Here is a 20886-nt window from a genome sequence, read left to right on the forward strand (position 1 = left end):
AATGTCTTTTGAAGGATTGCATATTGATTTTAAATATAACTATCTAATTATGTATGCACGGACTAAAGTATGAAGTCAACTGCTTTGTAAATGCCAGGAGGCTATTTTTCAGTAATAGTTGAGATGCTTACGGGAAACTAGATTGCTGTATTGCTGGTGAAGAAAATGGCTTGTGAGGTTATTTACAAGTTTTGCCCATGGTCACTGCCATACATCAATAATAGGTATTATTATAGATAAAGTCTAAGTGTTTTTGCTTATACAGCATTATAAATTCTGTCTGGAGTATTTTCCTTACATTTTTGCCATCATTCACTTTCCTTTTTTGGTTGTGTTATTGCCAGTAGAATTTAATGTAGTACATGATTTCAATTGATAAAGATAATGACATATGTCTATAAATTACATTCACCGACTAGGTTATAATTTTTGCAGTTTCATTATGTCTGTTGCCAGTAAAACTACAGATTTTATAAGTTTTATTTTCTAGACTTTGCATTTCATATATGTTTATATCAAGCAAAGCATAATTAAGAAACATATCTTTCCAAAATTTCAAATTGGTGATTGCTTTTGTCATGCAAAATAAAACAGGCTGGGAAGTTTGCAGAGAAACTGATGTTGTCTCTGCATTGAAGTAGTAGCAGTTTCATATAATGTATAAATGCACTTGCATAGATGTTTCCTAGACTGATGAGCATAATTATTTTATTTCACACTGAATAAAAATTATTGTTTTTCCATGTGAGTAAATGTGCTGTTTATTTTTCTGTTAGTTTAGTAATATTTACATTGCTTACTCTCAGTAAATTACATCATGTTGTGAGAAAGAAAGCACACATTCAGTAAATAAGATAGGTGCTAAACCTTCTTAGTGCCTTATGAAAATGTTATGTTTGTGTAAGTAGAATAAAGTAAATTGGTCATTTACTAGTAAGACATCACAGAAAGCACAGTTAGCAAAGAGTATATACATCATCATTGTGCTTTCTCTTTTTTTTTGTTGTTATCTACTGTATTTTTTCCTATGCAGCCATGCCCACCTACACCTTTCCCACCACAGCTTATACTCACCAAGGAAAAAATGTGAGAAATCAGCCACCTCAACTTTCCAAAGTGTGACTCCAGGACACAGCTATTAGACAAAAGCATAAACTGTGAAGCAAGGAAAGGTAATGATGCAGGAAGCTTCAAATGCTGTGGGTTTCATTTCTGTACCATCAGAAACCTCAGTTTCATGATTCAACATTTTAGATGTAAATAATTTACAACAATAAAAATGAGAGCACATTTATGTGGAGTAGAAGTAAATAATTTAGTTCTAAAGTGTGGGATGCCCCTAGTAATGAGAGACCATTGAGAATTATTCATCAAATGTCTTCAATGGACTCTGAAAATTTGTGAAATTTTGTGATTTAAAAATGTGTTCCTTTATTTTGTTTCTCTTTAGAAATTTAAAAAGCACAGCCATGTGCCTTGGAGGGCAAGGGACAACTGGAGGAAAAGGCAATAATGATGACTTAGGGCATGTTTTGCTGGAACATAAATGGCCACATCTCTTGAATTCTAAGATTTAAACCGTATTCACCTGTATGTATTGGTAAAATGCAAGATAATTCTCTAGGAATTTTTTTTTAATAAATAACATAGAAGTTTTATTTAAGTTGAACTCGTGCAGTGCATGATCAGAATCAGCTTCTCTGGTAAGCCAGGGAGTGACGTGACCAGGTTGACGTTATCAGTGAAAAGGACAATGAAGGTAATGATTCACATAATTATAACCAAATGCAAATGCTTTTGAGTCAGTTGAAATACTAGACTAGGATAACACTCCTTTTCAGACTTTGGGCAATCTCATCTGTTTGGAAAATACACAGCACTTCCATGTTCTGCTCCTGATTTCATTATTTACCAGCCATGGGACCTTCAGCAAATTCCCCAGCCTCCCTGAACCTTACTTTCCTTAATTGTAAAAATGTGACTAAAAGGCTGGGTGCAGTGGCTCACACCTGTAATTTCAGCACTTTGGGAGGCTGAGATGGGCAGATCACTTGAAGTTAGGAGTTTGAGACCAGCGTGGCCTACATGGTAAAACTCCATCTGTACTAAAAACACAAAAATTAGCTGGGCGTGGTCACAGGCACCTGTAATTCCAGCTACTCTGGAGGCTGAGGCCGAAGAATTGCTTGAACCCAGGAGACAGAGGTTGCAGTGAGCTGAGATTGTGCCACTGCACTCCAGCCTGGGCAAGACCAAGAGTCCATCTCAAAAAAAAAAAGAGGCGGGGGACTAATAATAGTATCTACTTGTGTGGCTATTATAAGATGGTATCTCAAAGTATTTAGTACAAAGTCTTCATACATTATATTTAAGAAATATTAGCTATTATCAATTATTATTCCATAATTTTAATACTTTTTGAGAAGCTATATGGAGGTCATAAACATAGACTTGACAGGGATCTTGTTGTTATCTTATTTGCCACTCATTAACTATATGCCCTGTGCAGGTTCCTTCTAGGCCTCGGTTTTCTCATCTATAAAATAAGGATTGTAATTATGAGGATAAAATAACATCCTAAAGGCACTTAACACAGTGCCTACCACATAGTAAGCACTGAAAAAATATATATTCATATGTATATCTATTTAGATACATGTACATGCATACGCATACACACACGAGAAAAAGACTCTTGAAACAGCCTCTGTACCCACACCCTAACCCACAACTCTTTACTAAGATGTCTTTCCTGCAGATTACATATATTCTTAACAAGTTACTTGTTTGGCTTGCCAGTGGCAAAAGTTCAACAACAGTCGACTGGAAGTGAAACAAAGAAGTTTCTAAATGTTGGCCTGATGACAAATGTGAATTCACAGAAGATTTACAGAACTCTCTAAGATTAGGAATTCTTCTAGGGCAAAGACTGCCTAGTATTCTTTACTGTACCTATTAAGTGCTTAATAAATGTATGCTAAATTGAGTTGAGGGATTTTAATTTAAAAATTTTTTTAGAATTTTTTTTAAGAGCGGGAGCCTTGCTACCTTACCCAACTGGCCTCAAGTGATCCTTCCACCTCGGCCTCCAGAGTGGCTGGGGTTATAGGCGCAAGCCACCTTGCCCAGCTGAATTGGAAGATTTTTAACACAGATTAAAGTACATTTAAAATGACTCTCCTTCTTTTCAAAATACAAGCACACATCCATTTACAAATCTTTGTTTGCCAAAATATATATAAAAATTATAGAAAAAGCTGGACACAGTGGCTCATGCCTGTAATCCCAGCATTTTGGGAGGCTGAGGTCGGAGAATCACTTGAGCCTAGGAGTTTGAGACCAGCCTGAGCAACATAGTGCGATTCCATTTCTTAAAAAAAAAAAAAAAAAAAAAAAAAAATTACCCAGGCATGGTGGGTGGTACACCCCTGTAGTCCCTGCTGCCCAGGAGGCTGAGGTGGGAGGATTGCTTGAGCCCAGGAGTTCAAGGTTATAATGAGCTATGATTGTGCCACTGCTCTCCAGCCTGGGCAACAGAGCAGGACCCTGTCTCTATTTAAAAAAAAAGTTTTAAAAAATTATAGAAAAATTCTATCAAATTATTTAAATGAGGGGATGTGTGTAGAGATTTCATTCCTCCAAGATGTGGACTAAGGGTGAAAATGGCTGCTCAAAGTATAGACCTGGTATTAGCATTTTCCTGCTGGTGTAATTCTGCCTGTGTTACCCCCTTAACTGAAACTTCCCAGTGCCATTGGTCATGAGCATGAGGTCCTGCTGAGAGACTTGCTTCTAGAGAAAAACCTGTCCTTCCTAGGTAAGTATTATTCACACATCTTCTCTAGCTTGTGTTGTCTCTCTGAGTGCTTAAATATATATTTTAAAAATCTTCCACTAAAGGAAGAGTGAATGATGATTGATGCTGTGCATATTATCTTTTATTGATTTGGAACTGAGCAGGAACTCAGTTACCTAATCTCCTATATATACAGCACATGCACAAGCTTGCAATTAATATTTTATAGAATAAGTGGCTGAAAAAATGCTTTAATATCTGTTGCAGTATTACTTTTGGTGTCATGAGATATTAACCATAATCTAGCCCTTATGAGAAAAGGAAACAAAAGAAATATTGTCTATAAAATGTGTTATATATTAAAAAGAACAGTTAGAAAAATTCATGTTGGGTATATTTGTCTCATATATGGAACTGAGTAGTACTTTTACTTGAAAGCAAAATATTAAGCCTTTATTATTTTCATGCCAAACATTCATTGGCATCATGGATTTATTATGATTTTTTAAAAATCCCACATGTATTCATGTGTTTGTGTATTACAGATTATTTCTTTCAACATCTCTTAAGCATTAGAAATTAAGCCTCAAAGGACTATACGTATAATAAGTGATCACAGAAACCATAAAGCACTCTACAATGAATTAATTTCTCTTCTCCACTTTAAATATGGTAATTTGTAAAGGTTTCATACAAGTCATTTTAGTATTATACAGATCTGTTTTATGTAGATATTGAAGAGTCTGCATGATGTTTATTTTGGGACATACACAAAAAATAGAACAACATTGGATTACATAAGTTTCTTTCCAAAATGGGCAAAGAATTGGCCAAGAAAAACCAAATGCAGAGAAATGTCAAGTAAGGAAGAGATGTTTAATAAAGTCCTACAAAGAATCTATTCCAAATCTTAATGTTCAATGTTTTTATTAATAAACTGTAGAATAAAATTGAATGTATTATAAGATTGTTTTAATTTGAAGCTTGGAGATATCATAAATATTCCCTAGTTAGGGTTAAATAAAGTTGATTAATTAAGCAAGTGTTCTCAAGTCACTAAATTAAATTTCAGTATGTAGAAGCAGCAAGGTTTTTCATATGGGGACAGTTCAATTGTTCAGCCTATGGAAAGATGGTAAGTTGGAAGAAATCACCTTTTAAAAGTCTAATCAAAAGGAAAATACGTAATAGTTCAGAACCAGTTGGAATGAGTGACCTATGATGCACTATGAGATATGTTTTGGAACCAGGTAGTTCTGATAGTATTGTGAAACATCCGATCACATTGATTACTCAGATAGAGGCCTATATGTCATGGCCAAGTCTATTTTTTGTTTTGTTTTGTTTTAAGCCACCAACTAAGCAGCATCATTGTCAGAGCTGCTTAGCATCACTCTCTGGGCACCATCAGCCTGTGGACAGTCAGGCCTTCAGCCCCATTTTTTTGTTTGGCCTAACTTTTCTCTGCTTCCTTCTTGAGAACTAGCCAGTCCCAGCTGGGAAAAAAAGCAAAGATTGTAGATGTGGGCTAAACTTAGTCCTAGTCCTCAACTTACTTGAACTTGAACGTGTTAAATTAGATTCACCATGGCTGACAAAAGCAATGTAAAAATGTGGTCTGGGGATCATCTCTAGTTGCAAACAAGTACAGAAAGGGAACTTGAAATTGATGGGTCTCATCTGTTCCTCTGTGCTGTAGAATCTAGAGGTAATTATTTTATGGAAGCATACTCAAACAGGATATTTAATTGATTTTTAAAAATAAATGAAATATAGGAAGTTTATGCAACCTGAGTCCTGTTTTAAAGCATTTCCTCATCAACCTATAAAGAAGTTGTTAATTCTTTGTATTTTTAATGTAGCACTGAATTAACATATGTTTGTGGTTGAAAAATGAAAATTGAAAGCTTTGTATGAAATATTGTTATGGGGCTGTTGTCCTTTTACCTTATAAATACCCCTTCACAGAGATTAATTAGATTTAAAGTGTTGTGACAGGTAAATTTAGATAGATCATTTTAAAGCCAACTATGGAAAAAATATTGGTAAATAAACAGACCACTAATCTTATTCTTTCTTGTTTACATGTGTACACCTTGAATTTTGTTGCAGAGATGTTGCAAACGTGTTTAATTTATTTTGATCCTTTGCTAAGCTGAAGTAAAATCTCTCTCTCTCTCTGTTGGCTTCTAATTTGGACTACATTCAAAAGACAAATATTCTCATCTTTTAATATATTAACCCTTCTTAATTTAAGAATTATGACTTTCCCTAAAATATTTTACCCCATTCTAAATTTGCCACACATTGTGCTCTATATTTGTTTTATAAAATGCATATTTTATCTTTCCTCTTACCAATTGAAGGGAAAAATAAAAGTAAATTACTAATTCTTTCTTAAATGTCCTTGGTTCATAACTACATCCTGAACCGTTGTTATGGCACAAGATCTAGCCAGGAACTATAGGAAAGAAAAACAGAAGTGTTCTTATCATTGAAGATTTGAATGTACTGATACGAGTTCATCCTATCTTTTAAACTTATCCAATTTGTACTTCCACACATAAGTATATTGTATTAAGACAGGTCAAAGTTGAATAAATGACTTTAGTTTCTCCAACTAGAAAACATTTTTCATGTGCATATTTATTCATTTATTCCACAAATAAGTTACTAAGTTGGATATTGTTTTAGACACTAGATAAGTCAGATGAAGTGTCTGCTTTCATGGGGTTATGGTCCAGTAGGGAGACAAGCTACCAATGAACACAGATAATTTCTAGCAGTTTCTGAGAGTCCATGTAATTCTGCCCTTCATTATTTATTCATTCTTTTCAATTAACTTTTGTTGTGTTCTCTGCATGCCAGGAACTACACTAGTTAGTACAAAGTGATTGATTGTAAGCACTCTGTGCTCCCAGTGCTCATAGTCAAGCACCGTATTGCATGTGTGATCCAATGAGAATGCAGTTTTCTCTCTGATCCAGTGAGAATCCAGTGAGAATGCATCTCACTTAGTAGGTGCTCACATGATTGTCTCGATAATGAAAATAAAAACTCAAGGCTGTTAGGCTACTTTCATTAAACCTTTCAAAGAAAGGTACAAATTATACTCAACATCAATCACTATCCTCTATGAATGAAGAAAATGCTGCTGCTTCATGAGCTGCTTTTTCCTGAAATAGTGATGGAATTTTACTTATTCATTTGTTCTTTCTCACTGGGACCTTCCTGCCACAGTATATATCTAGGATGGCCAGTTGAGCTCATAAGGTTGGCTCTATTGCCAGTAGCTAACTACTCTTAAGCCTGCTGTGGGCAGACACCATTAAGAATCTTAAAGAACCAAACTTTTTTTTTTTTAAGTTGATGCAAACATGGAGCCTTCTGGGAAAATTGAAGATAAGTTTCAGTACATGTTAGCAGTTCTTTCCAAGGATAATTAATTTAGAATTAATATTTTTTGGCCGTATCTCAGTACTTTGGGAGGCTGAGGCAGGAGGATCACATGAGGCCAGGATTCAAGACCAGCCTGGGCAATATAGGGAGATCTTGTCTCTACACAAAATTTTTTAAAATTTTGTGGTGGTAGGCATCTGTAGTACCAGCTACTTGGGAGGCCAAAGTGGGAGGATCACTTAAGCCTTGGAGTTCAAGATTACAGTGAACTGTGGTCATTCCACTGCATTCCAGCTTGGGTGACAGAGTGAGACCCTGTCTCTAACTAAAATAGGTAGGTAGGTAGATAGATAGATAGATAGATAGATAGATAGATAGATAGATAGATAGATAGATATGAGCATTTAAAGTCTCAAAAGGTGTGACGAACTTGCTGCCTACTCCTAGGCTTAGCTGCACAAAAAACTCCTCAACTTTAAATTGAACCATAAGCATTGTGATCATCCCATTACCTCTGCTAAGCGTTCACTCTTAGCAGACAAAATAGAAAATGTATTTTATCTACTGGTAGAGATGTGTTAACTAGTATTTCTCAAGTGATTAATGAGACCATATTTTGCTATGGTTTTTTTTGTGTTTTTTTAGCAGCTTTGGACAAAAAGACAGGAAAGGAAAAGAAAATAGTGACAATGCAAAGACAACAAGACAGTTTGCCCTGTTAGCTAAAATATGAAAGAGCTCATACAAAAGACTGAAGATAAACCATCCATCTTTTATGGGTTGGCATATCTCCAGGTTGGAGGGACTTCCGTTAGCGACTGCCACAGCCACTGTCTGGTGCAAATTCTTGTTAAGTTTGGCCTAATAAGAATGGTTCTGGAGATATTTTATTCTTTCCAGTGAATGTTTCCCTGTTAGTAGATGCTAACAATTATTTTGAGTGACACCTGGGAGGCATTTGCTGTGCCCCTGCCTCACCCTCGCCCCCATGTTTGGACAAACCAGCAAATTTTACAGGGGTGCTTGTGTAGCATTCGTGTATTACTCTGTGGGACTCTGAGAGAGTATAATCTGTAAAGCCAAATAGGCTTAGTGAAGGATGTCCCTTGCCGTAAGAAATTAGGATCTTTGTTTCTAAGAGTTCATCTGCCCCTGCTGCTTTATTCCTCACCTGAAGCAATAATACTCTGCTGGGGAGGTGATTATCATGTGACAAACAGGGGATTATGACTTCAGGTGAAGGACAGGCAGCAGGAGCAGATGAGATTTAGAATACCAAGATTGTGTGTACACGCAGATGTCAGCGGCAGAGAGTAAGAGACCAGAAATGAAACATACGATTATGTAGGCTGAAGGGAATGGAGATGGCTGGGTATTTCATAAGGAATCCACCATTTAAATGCTTGTCTATCCGAAGCTTAAAAATATGATGCTGTTTTTAGAGTAACAGGAACATGAAATTGAGGATGGGAGGTGGGGGATTTGGGCTCTGTTCTCCCCTTTCTGAAGAGATTGTCATGGTGAGAGACTTTCTTACTTACTCCCCTTATTGAATGTGCTTGTGCACGCTTCTCCCTGGCACTGAGAAAAGGACCATAAATGCATATGCTGCTGGAAGATGAAATGCTTTCTGGATGTTTGTTTTCTTATCGGCTGAATTTGAGATTCAGCTCCCTGGAACTTTGAAGAAAGGTTGTTGTGACCACTTACGATGGTGTGCTCCCTGCTCCCGGCCCTCCCTCACCACTGCTCTTGGTAGTTAGCTCATGTCCACGGGTCATCTGCTTTTGGGTCACTAATGATTTATTGGAACTATTTTGGTTGTAAGTGGCAGAAATCCAATCAAACTAGATTATATACACAGAAAAGGAGAATTTATTGGCTTAAATATACACTGGGGAAGTCCAGAGGAGAGATTTGCTTCTGCTGTGTCTCTTAATAGGATCCAGAAGGCAAAACAATATCATTAATATCTTTTGTCCTTTTTGGGTTCTGCTCTTTTCTGTGTTGGCTTTATTCTTAGCTCACAAGGTCACAAAGATGATTGCTGGTGATTCCCAGTTTTTTTAAACCTTAGAGTTTATAATCCCGGAGCAAAGTCAGTGATTCTCTTTTGCCACATAACAAATCTCAGAAAGGGCCGGGTGCAGTGGCTCATACCTGTAATCCCAGCACTTTGGGAGGCTGAGGTGGGAGGATTGCTTGAGCCCAGGAGTTTGAGACCAGACTGGGCAACATAGCAAGACTCCCCGCCACTCCCCCAACGTCCACTCTACAAAAGATAAAAAACAGCCAGGTGTGGTGGTGCATGCCTGTTGTCCCAGCTACTGGGGAGGCTGAGATGGGAGAATTGCTTGAGCCTGGGAGATCAAGGCTGCAGTGAGCCATGATGGCACCTCTGCACTCCAGCCTGGGCAATAGAGTAAGACCCTGTCTCAAATAAATAAATAAATAAATATATATATATATATATATCAGATATATATATCAGAAAGGGATCTGATCAGCTAGTCTGTGTCCAGCCCTGTGGCGGGGTGATTTGGGGTCACGTTACTGCCCACTCATGAGAATCACATTGTGAGAGTAGGGTAGCAATGCCGGACAGGATAACATACAGGACAGCAAAATAAAAAATCTCCCTCTCCCTGCAGAAAATTAACTACAGGCTAGGGTTTTGCTCACCATAACCAAAGGCACTGGGGGTCAAACACGTTACTGTGATTGCTGAATTGAATCCTTTGGTCCTGTGCATGTGTGCACTGGCTCACACTCACCCATGTGCACATCTGTCTGTGTAGGAGATCCTTTTTATGTCTCAGAACTGCTAGTATGCCTCTCTCCATTGAGATTGGTTCGGCGACACATGGAGCTGGCCCAGCAAGAGGTTCTAACATCAGTGACTACAGCTAAAAAGAACCAGGGCAGACAAAGGCTAACAGTCAACCTTTCCTCTGAATCTTGGAATTGGAAAGGGCTCTAGTGACTGTCCAATCCACTTGTTTTGATTAAACAAATTGTCCTTTGGCCTTGCATCACAGCTACTACCCTCCCTACAACCTGTCCTGTATCTTTTTATTCTACTATGTTGATTTGTCCCTTCATCTACAACGAAAAGGATTTAGCATGATCTGGTATAAAATATAGGAGAATTTTACTTTCTTTGCTCGTATTCGTGTCCTCTGCCTCTCCACAGCTACCAGTTGCCTATCTAGCCTCTCCACACTGTCCCAGCTTCTTCACCTCCCCTTTTTTTTCTATAAGGCACTTCAATTTTCACTAGTATTATCCCCTAAAGACATAAACAAAGGACAATGTCAGAGCAGTCAGTCGTATTCCTTATTAGTGGCTTTGATAAGAGGCTTTGGGGGAAGAGGTTGAAACTAACGGCTATAATGAAGTTTTGGATTCTCTAAAGATTTCATTTATCGGTGCTATTGGTCTCCCCATTAAATGCATGCCTGTTCTGTGTACCTTTGCACACAGTTTGCATAACATATAATATTTATTACTGAAACCTTGCAAACTTCTTAAATTGTATAGAAAAGGCTGTGAAACTTACTCTTAGAGAACATAAAAATATAGAGAACAAAGGTCATAACTCCAAATATTGAGTGATACAGTGTTTTGAAAAAAAAAAAACAGAATAAAACAAAATTAGTTACTGGAGTAGAAAAAATATGGTTTTAATATGTATTGATACATGTCTTTTTGCCCTCCCCCAATTTAGTAAAGATGCACTAGGTGTTAATAATATTCTTCTTATCATACAGTGTATTTTAATCTAGCATTTTAGAAAACTTTTTACAAGTTCATAGATAAAAGCCCTGTCAGAATGTGACTTTTCATTTTCAGATGTCGTGAACTGGATTTCTGCATGATTTTTATGGAAATGACTATACTTTTAAAATGTAAAACTTTTAATAAAACAAAACAAATTTAAAGTCCTCAGACCTTTTCTTGGTAGGCCTCATGTCCCCCTGTGATTCTTAAGTATACGTTAACTAGTTTCAGATGTGTTTTGTTCGCTGACTCAAAATCAGCTCTTTATTTTAAGAAAAGAAATTGTGTAATTAGTACTTAATTGCTTTGGATATTTTGGGCATTTGGAGAAGAGGGTAATTCAAAGGCCAGAGAAATTAAACTTGCAGAATGTTCTTTATGTGTCTGTAATTTCTTTTTAAAAAATGCCCTCTAAAGACAGCCCTGACAACTTAAAAATGAATGAAGACCTGGGTTGTTTTTAAAAATTAACATCATCTTTGGATGTGGTTTTATTGATTTATTTAAGATAAATTGGAGAGAGGACCATTGAAGTGCTAGAAAACAAGATACTATCTAGTTCATCTCCTTTTCAGGCAGGTGTTGTCTAAATAGCTCACAGATGGCAGTCTTCCTCTCTTACATTTCAAGATCTTCCAAGATGAAAATAAATTTTTCCCCACTTTAAAAATATTACATTTGATCAAATTTAAATATTTGCATAATTAAGAATGGTATATGGTCTGCTGGGACCAACTGCAACTTGGTTGACATGGGCACATATCCTGTATCTGCAGTGATTTGAGAGGTCTAGGTCTTGTTTGGTCATTTAACTTCTCTAGGCCAGTTATATTGTGTATAAATTGGAATGTTGGACTAGTAATCTCTACAATTTTACTAGTTCAGAAAAGTTTCTGAGGCACCCATTATCTAAAAATCTATGTTTTGTGAATCTGAAGGTTAACAGGTCTGCTTTTAAGTGATAATATTCCTATATTAATTTTGATAATGAGCACTTGAACTATGACATTAATGAACTTAATGGTTATGAAATATATTGGGTTTTTAAATATATACCTTAAACCAGAAGACCCTTACTTTGTATCTACTGTAGTTGCTGAATAAGACACATATGCAGGATTTGAAGATTGGTTTCATATTGATTCCCAACCATTTGTGGAAGTCATACTAAAAGTACTATTTCATATTATTGCCATTACCTTTTTTTCATTCTAACTAATATTATTTTTACTTTGTTCTTAATCTTTATCATTTTTTTCTTGAAGAAAACCTCTTATATTACTGTTGAAGAAACAGTGAAACTTGAAGAAACAGTTTATGTTACTTAAACATCTAGTTTCCACTTAGAAAATTCAAAGAATCATAAGTAACTACTTGGCTCAAACATACGCAGTTTTATAAGAGCCTGTATGAAATGTGTGATTCTCAAGGAAAACATAAATTGTAAAACTGACTATAAAAGAGATATATATATCAACAGATCAGTAGCCAAAGAGAAAAGAGTTGCCCACCCAACAATGGCACCAGGCACAGATTGGGTTTTGTGGAGGAATTCTACTAAAATGTTAAGGAGTGGATAGGTCCAGTGTTATTTAAAATACTTGAGGCCAGGTATGGTGGCTCATGCCTGTAATCCCACCACTTTGGGAGGCCGAGGCAGGCAGATTATTTGAGGTCAGGAGTTTAAGACCAGCTTGGCCAACATGGGGAAACCCTGTCTCTACTAAAAATACAAAAATTAGTCAGGCATAGTGGCATGCACCTGTAATCCCAGCTACTTGGAAGGCTGAGGCAGAAGAATCACTTGAACCGAAGAGATGAAGGTTGCAGTGAGACGAGATCGCGCCACTGCACTCCCACATGGGTGACAGAGCAAGACTTCATCTCAAAAAAAACAAAAACAAAAAAAAAGCTTGACTTCAAAGAAAAATTTTCCCATCAGTATTAAGGAAAGAGATGCTGTCTTTTTTACAAAATTGAGATGAACCTCAGATGAACATGTAGAACAGACAGTTGGGACCAAGGATGAAAGATAACAGTGAGAGTTCTCCAATAAAACCTTGAACTTTGAGCCTAGTTGGTGCCTTTGTGCCTTGTTGATAATTAGGGAATTAAATTAAGAAAGGAAATTATTGTCAGTCTGGATAGGCTTTGTAAAGACATGGATACTGTTAAACATGCACTTGTATTTTACTCATTCATCTTTTGGGGGCATTAAGTGTCCTGGGGCCTAGAACAGTGAACAAGGCCACCTGTTTCGAAATGCTGCTTCCTACCCTGGTACCATCATTTCATCTGAACTTTGCCAAGTTGTTACCTCGTCCTTTCTTAGATCTAGGATGAAGGAAGCAAGCCAAAGGTTGAAACAGAGGAGATGGGACCGTGAGAGTTTAGTAAATAGATTAAAGGAAGAAGATTACCCAATACACAGCATTTTACATGTTTGGCATAACCTCTTTACTATAAAAACTAGAAGTCTAATATCACCAATGGTGACAAAGACTTCCAGATGCTATCCTTTGGCTACAATTATTATTGAATCAGCTTCATGTTGAGAGAGAAAGAGTGAGAGGGAGGGAGAAAGAGAGACAGGGGTGTGTGTATGTGAGAGAGAAAGAGAGAGAGCAAGCCAGTTGTAGTTTGTTGAAGTTCACCACGAAAAGATGGGAAGGATCCCCAGCCACACTTGATGTTTTGTGTTTAAGTTTTGAGGTTTGGGATTGTTAATTTTCATATTAAGTCAGCCATGCAATTTAAATTGTAGATATTATGTTAGTAATTTTGGTGCAGTGAACAGGAGTGCAGCATCTGTCTTTTAAAGGGATTTTTATGTGTGCATTTGGATTGCTTGGTGACCTTTGAAATTTTGTTTTGCACTGTTATCAGAAACGTAATCATTTTTCTTTCTGAAGCAGATTTTAACATCTGAAAAGGTTGATGAAGCTAGGATAGTTTTAGTGAAATATTAATCTATCTTTTTTAATGTCACCATTGCTTTTAAAACTGTTCATCAGCTACCGGAAACATCAGCTTAAGGCACTGGAGTTGATTTTAATTAAATATTCTCATTGTGGTCAGAGTATAGTTACAGAACAGAAACTTGTCCAGTCTTCTTCATCTATAGCTCACTTTCCTAATTCTCTTGTTTTTAAAGTCATATTATTTCAATCTGTATTTCTTTATCTCAATAATTAACTTGAGATTTTTTATATTTCAAGGAGGGGAGATTGTTCTGAATACTGGCACCAATCCTTCAAAATCTAGACAGCTTAAGGATATTGACTTTTAACAAAATTTAACTTAAATGTCTACTTTAAATATGTGTCTTGTCATTAAAAGGTTATTTACATTTAAAATGCTGACCTTTCAAGATGTGCACAAGAGTGTTCTAAAACAGAGTTTCTGAACATTGGCCATGAAACCACTGTCTTGGGCTGACAAATGGATTGGAAATAAGCTACCCAACACTGGGAATGGGCCATTAATTTTAATCAAAGGTGATGCAGGAAGGCGAATGGGATGCATGACAATGTCAACAGCCCAGTAGGTGTTAAGAGACCACACAGCCTTCCTTGTTACTTGGTCGGGCCATTAGTTGAGGTTGGGTGAAGACAGAAAGCCATGTCTGGAATTGAATGACCAGGTCACTCCAAAATCTAATGGAGAACTCCCCATTTCAGAAATCACATTGTACTGCCATTAGAAGTCAAGGACAGCATTTAGAAAATATTGGTGGATTTTTTTTTTTTTTTTTTTTTTTAACAATCACCTTTCTAGTTTTTCCCAACTTTGTCAAGCTTCCTGTTTTCCTGCTTTCTTTCCTTCTGAATAGATCATTGATATTTACAGGGGACTAAGAAATCGAACAGACTTAGGAAAAAAAATCTTAAAGCCTTAAAATTGCTTTTCAGAATTACATATTGTTATAAAACTCAGGTAAATGCCAGAAACAATAGCATACCAAAGGAATTAAGCAGGATAACTAATTCTTTATGGCGATCTCATTGTCCTTGTCTCTTTCTTGTGTGTGGGAATAGTTTCACTAATTGAAACTAAACTTTCGTAATTGCTTTACTGAAGGCATTTTTTCATAACTGTAAAGGCCACTGTGCTTGCCCCTTTACTATAAATTTTCAATACTGGCTGATAACATTTGTAATTTTCACAGCAGTGAAAGCCTTTATTTTAAATCAGTAAGTATATTACCTTATTTTGAGTACTTTCAATTACAAAAAAGGTAGTATATGACAGCTTGAACTCGTGATGTTTATAATAATGAAAACATGCGGAAAAAATGAAAGAAGCATATCTGAAGCATATTTATGCTTCAGGGTTGTTCAGAAAGTTCATTATTTCTGACACAGCACTGCATGCAGAAAAAAGATATGTATGACTACAGTAGTAATTTTTATACATATTTAAGAAATAAAAACAAATATATTCCTATCTTGTTAATTGAATAGTGTTTTAAGTAAATAGTGTTTGTTCTTCCTGTAGATGAAGATCAGCTTCGTGCAAAGGGTTATGACAAAACACCAGACTTCATTTTACAAGTACCAGTTGGTAAGTTCTTTAACTCTGTTATGCGTTTGTTTTTAGAGAAAAGGGATGTATTTTTAAATTTTTTTATGTTAATATTAGCTTTATAATATTATAAATGGGTGGATAATTGGAAAATACTACTTTTAAACGGCAGAAAATAATAGGTTCAGAAGAAATCTGTCTTAAAATCTTTTGCATATATTGAGAAATAGACATGTTTTCTAAAGATATTTTGGTTGTCATTTTCAACTTATTTCTCTAAATTTCAAATTCCTTAAACATAGATCTCTTGAAAAGCCAGACTCATTTTGGTCTGCTTGACATGGCACTTGTCGAGTTATACAGGCAGTCTGAGAACTAGGAAAGGGAGTTTTGAAGAATATAATGAAAATCAAAGGGATACGATTGTCACATAAATGTTCTTTGTAATGAACATATACAGTGTGTTGTTTTGTAATTACATTTATAGATGATGGTAAGGGCTAAGCCTGTGCTCATTAATGTGAAGCATAGAGAGGCCTGTACAGAGTTCAGAATTTTCAATCTTCCCCTCCCTTCTCCGTATATTAGTAATGCTTTGTCCCTTAGCTGTAGAAGGGCACATAATTCACTGGATTGAAAGCAAAGCCTCATTTGGTGATGAATGTAGCCACCATGCCTACCTGCATGACCAGTTCTGGAGCTACTGGAATAGGTAAGGTCTCATTATTTTTCTTTTAAGATAAACGATACTCAGCTGAAATCTCATTAGAAAAAAATATTTTGTTTAGCTGGTAAAAATGCTAGTAGCCTTTGTTTCTAGTAAATACAGAGTTTTGATTAATGTATTCATTTCAGATAATTTAAACTTCTCTGCTTTCATAATGTTGCTTCATTTTTTAAAACTAAAAATCTATGCATAAGGTCAAAATTAGTATATATTCCATTTTTCATTCATTTTATAATAATATTGGTGTCACTTAAAATACAGATAATAAGATGTGGTGTATATTACAGTATTGACACTGAACTTTTATCCTTTTGATGTGAAATTTATGCTTACTCAGACCTTAAAATAATTTATCCTCAGCTCTCTGAGGAAAGTATCCAAATGATATGAAAGACGGAAATGATACCCCTTCCAAGAATAGAGAATAGTTTACCTACCAACTCATATTAACGTTCCCAAAGACATGGAAATCTCAGCGTTAAGAAAGGAGTGGGAGGGTCTTATTTTACTGTTTATCTACCACATGTCCGGGAAGTTACTTTTGTCCCCATTTTACAGATAACTAAGCTGATAGTCAGAGAAAATGATGTGCTGTAGAGCTAGTTATCATGGGGCTGCATTTATCTCTCACTCCCAAATCTGTGTGATTTCCAGCACAACCCTATTGTCATTTACAATACAACCTTCCAAACTTTGGCTTTTTCTATTATTGCAGTCCCGTGTTCACACTACATGTTTTTTCCCCCTTAGAACAGGAATGCCAGCCAACAGTAAGAATACAATAATAAAATGACATTGGCTCAGATCCTTAAGGAATGAGACAGTAGCATCTGTGGGTAATAGCCTTGTCCTAGGGTAAAAACAGTGACCAGCTACAGAATTTGGCATTATATTGTTACTCAGCTTTACAAAAGGCCAGTGGACCTCGCCTGTGGCAGCTGTGCTAAACTAAGCCCACTTTTTGCCATGGTAACAATGATCATGACAAAATGCTGAATGTAATAGCTTTCTTGATTTTCTTGTGTAATTGTGCGTGGCATCCGAGCTTTACTTTACAGGGATGGAGGAGGAAAGTGCAAAATGTTTTAGAAATCAATGCTGTTTCAGCGTTTCCTGTGTTTTATTCAGCCATTATTCAAATTAGCAGTAATGTGGCAAATTGAATTTTAGATTTTTAGCAATTTTATGATGAGTTTGAAATAGTAAAGAAAGCATCATTTTTGGTAGTATAGGGAAAGCAATGACAGGAAAATCAAATTGCATAAGTTTAGGTTGCTGAAGTATTTTTTAAAAAACTGATAAGCTCAATCAGTAGGGAGGTAGACTGTTTCCCCAGCTTTGGTACCAGTCATATCTTTTCTAAGGAACAATTACAAACCAAATCCCAAATACTAGAGCTTACTTCAAAATTCCAAATTATTATCTTTCTTCTAAAACAACTCAATTATTTATTGAGTACCTACTGTGTACTTAACATTCACCATTTAGAGGCTGATTAAATAATCTAGTCGCCTGGATGATAGATTTAGGGATTATTGACATGCCTGGTGGATGTCTGTGTGATAGATAATTTAATACAATTTCCTTTGGATTTTATATCACTTTGTTGCATTCTACTTTTACCCTTCTGGTGATGTTTTACTTAGACTACTATTGATTTACATTCCCTGAGCACATTGTTTGAATATATACTGGCTAAGTGAGCATAATTCATTTAGGGCATGGTGTATGATACGGGAATGTTAACCTTGGTTTTAAATGGTCCAGATCATTTAAGGAGTAAATGTCACAGAAGTCACTGATGTTACCAAAGGTCTGCAGAGAGGCCAAGAAATGCAACTTCAAAAAGGAACATTTAGTGCCCAGGTTTGAAATGGAACTTTGGGGTATTTACTTATATATAAAATTTGTAACATATGATAATGATACAAGCTGACCGGTGATGGAGTATTTTGACAGAAGGAGAACTTACCCCATTTGTGAATGTATGGGATCCTCCTCTTCTCGTATTTTGCCTCAACACAACTCATGTATATTAGCAATTGCTAAAGTTCTTCAGCATATAACTTTAGCAGCTTCTAAAGTTCTTCAGAATTGGAAGAAATTCTCTCCCACCTGTAGGTAGTCTTTCAAGGAGGCTATTGGTTAGAAATTGGGCTTTTTGCTTTATTCATGTGATAAACCTCTAGTTTATATAAAAACCAATATTGCCTAATTGTCCCACTATTTTCAGATTAAAGATTGGATTTTACAATAAGACTGTTCAATTACTATTTATAGACTAACGCTTTTTTTTTTTTTTTTTTTGAGATGGAGTCTCACTCTGTCATCCAGGGTGGAGTGCAGTGGTGCGATATCGGCTCACTGAAACCTCCGCCTCCCAGGTTCAAGTGATTCTCCTGCCTCAGCCTCCCAAGTAGCTGGGATTACAGGTGCCTGCCACCACTCCCGGCTAATTTTTGTGTTTTTAGTAGAGAGGCGGTTTTACCATGTTGGTCAGTCTGGTCTTGAACTCCTGACCTCATGATCCACCTTTCTTGGTCTCCCAAAGTGCTGGGATCACAGGCGTGAGCCACTGCACCTGGCCTAGACTAATGCTTTTGTATAAATCCATTTCCCACACAAATAACTACAGAGCCACCAATTTTTAGATTAACATTTCTATAAGAGTTTTCTTTTATAGTAAATTGATATTCTTACTCAGCTTAACTAACCTTGAAAACATTTAAATTTTACAATGTAGTCATCTTCCCCAAAATCAGTGCTACTGAGTAAAGAACATAAGCACTGAGTAAAGAACAAACACATCTCCATCCCAAGTCCCAGTTATGAACCTTGGTTAAACAACTACTCAAAACTCTGTAGTCTTTACTTCTACAGAGTTAAAGGAGATAAAGAATGCCTCTGGGAAGCATTTGGACCATAAATATAACCCCAAATTATATAAGGCTACCAGAAAATACATTTCCCTATGAAATCAACACACAAAAAGTCTTCTAATCCTATTTCTCTAATCAAAAGGTGAGTTCTTTGACAATTTGGCATCTATTACTAAGTATACTTTTATACTGAGATGATGACTTGTAAAGAAAGAAACCAATTCTACCAGTCTAAGGTCAGATTACATATATGGTCTCTAATGTGTGACCTTTCAAAGAGGCAGGGATAGACACATTGTCCTTACTTTTGGTGGTTTGAGATAAAGTGGGTCAGTTTGAATGAAAATATTGAGTGACCTTAAATGACAGAGAAAGAGCCATATGCTATAAAGCACATGAACAGTGACCAACAACCACTGATCAAGAACATGGAAATTGCAACTGCAAGTTTCAGCCCCTCCATCTGCCATTCCAGTTACATTCTGGCACGTTCTCATTAGAGACATCTCTTTAAAACCAAAGTGCACTTTGTTGATATACCTCTCTGCTTCTCTCAAAGAAAATCTAAGCTTCTTGGCTGGAACAAATGGGGCAAAATTTGTTTTTTCAATTTAGTGATCCTTGAAGTAATGGGAGGAATATTGGGTTTGAATCCAGAGTATGCCACTTTCTGGTCCCATGACTGGGAGCAACTTACTGTGTTTTCTCCTCAATAAAATGGACTGAGTAAAACCTTTTTTGCCCTATTACTCTGAAGATCAGTTATTTAATATATGCAAAGCACTTTCACAGTGCCTGGCAGTCAAAAAAAATTAGTTCCCCTCTGCCTGTTTTTCTGTATACCACTGATGAAGTTTAGAAGTCTTCCGACTAGACATTTTTAATTGCCTTCTTTGCCACATAAACTACTCAGCTAATTTCAGCACTAAGCTTGGCTGACATCTCTTTGAGAAACCTTCCTGCATTCTAGGATTGGGTTTGATGCGCCTCCTGTGTTTTGCTAATAATTTCGTAACATCTATCAAACATTGTCATCGCTTGTTTACTTGTCAACCTCCTCCAATTAATGTTGAGTTCCATCTTATCTACTGGTTTTATCCATCTTTGGTTGTCCAGAATCTGGCATATAGTAGGTGATAGTAGATATTTATTGATTGTATTTACTGATGTCTGACAGACAATAATGTTTTGAATCGGCCATTGAGGAATTTGTCAGGCATTGTGACATTAAGCCATAGTACAATCGAATTTTTTTCTTTGAGAATTCAACTCGAAGGATAGTGAGGAAAATGCCTGATTTTTCTGAAAAACTTTTATGCACTTTTCAAATATGTAGACTTTTGCAATCCTATTTCATGAAATAGAGCATAAATGTATTTAACATAAAGATTTTTAAAAACAGAAAATAACTGAGAACTAAATGACAAATGCACTTTATAAAGGTTTTTAGATAAATATGTATAATCTTATGTTGGTCGGTTGCTTTCCCAAAACTTCAGACAGTTCTCTCATTTGAAATTTGACATAGAATACCGTGAAAATTCTAAGCAGAGGATAAACTCTAGTTTCTTTAAGGGTTGCATGAAACTGGGCCTGGAGCAAGAGTACAAATGGAGCCTTATACACTATGTGTCTAAATATGTAAAGTTACATATTAAGTTAACAGACCTTAAATAAAATATATTCTATTCTACATGAAGAGCTGAAAGTTTAGATTTGCATAAGAATTCCTAGATTCCTTGGATTTCCAGGCTCCGTGTGTCAGTGCAGGGAGAGGTGGT

The 20886-nt window shown here is 36.2% G+C and overlaps 1 protein-coding gene across 5 annotated transcripts in view; it reads left to right on the forward strand.

Moving 5' to 3' along the window:
• CDIN1 (CDAN1 interacting nuclease 1) overlaps window positions 1–20886 on the forward strand; it is a 231398-nt gene that overhangs the window by 114900 nt on the left and 95612 nt on the right. For 3 of the 5 annotated variants that reach the window (XM_008969814.4, XM_008969815.4, XM_008969816.4), the window contains exons 8-10: window positions 3750–3817; window positions 15473–15538; window positions 16106–16211. In XM_008969814.4, the coding sequence (XP_008968062.2) occupies window positions 3750–3817; window positions 15473–15538; window positions 16106–16211 (240 nt within the window). The remainder of the gene's footprint in view (window positions 1–3749; window positions 3818–15472; window positions 15539–16105; window positions 16212–20886) is intronic. The other 2 variants (XR_008621131.2, XM_034938498.3) reach the window with 1 other exon arrangement.

This window comes from Pan paniscus, chromosome 16 (genome assembly GCF_029289425.2).
Source record: "Pan paniscus chromosome 16, NHGRI_mPanPan1-v2.0_pri, whole genome shotgun sequence".
In the NCBI taxonomy this organism is placed as follows: domain Eukaryota; kingdom Metazoa; phylum Chordata; class Mammalia; order Primates; family Hominidae; genus Pan; species Pan paniscus.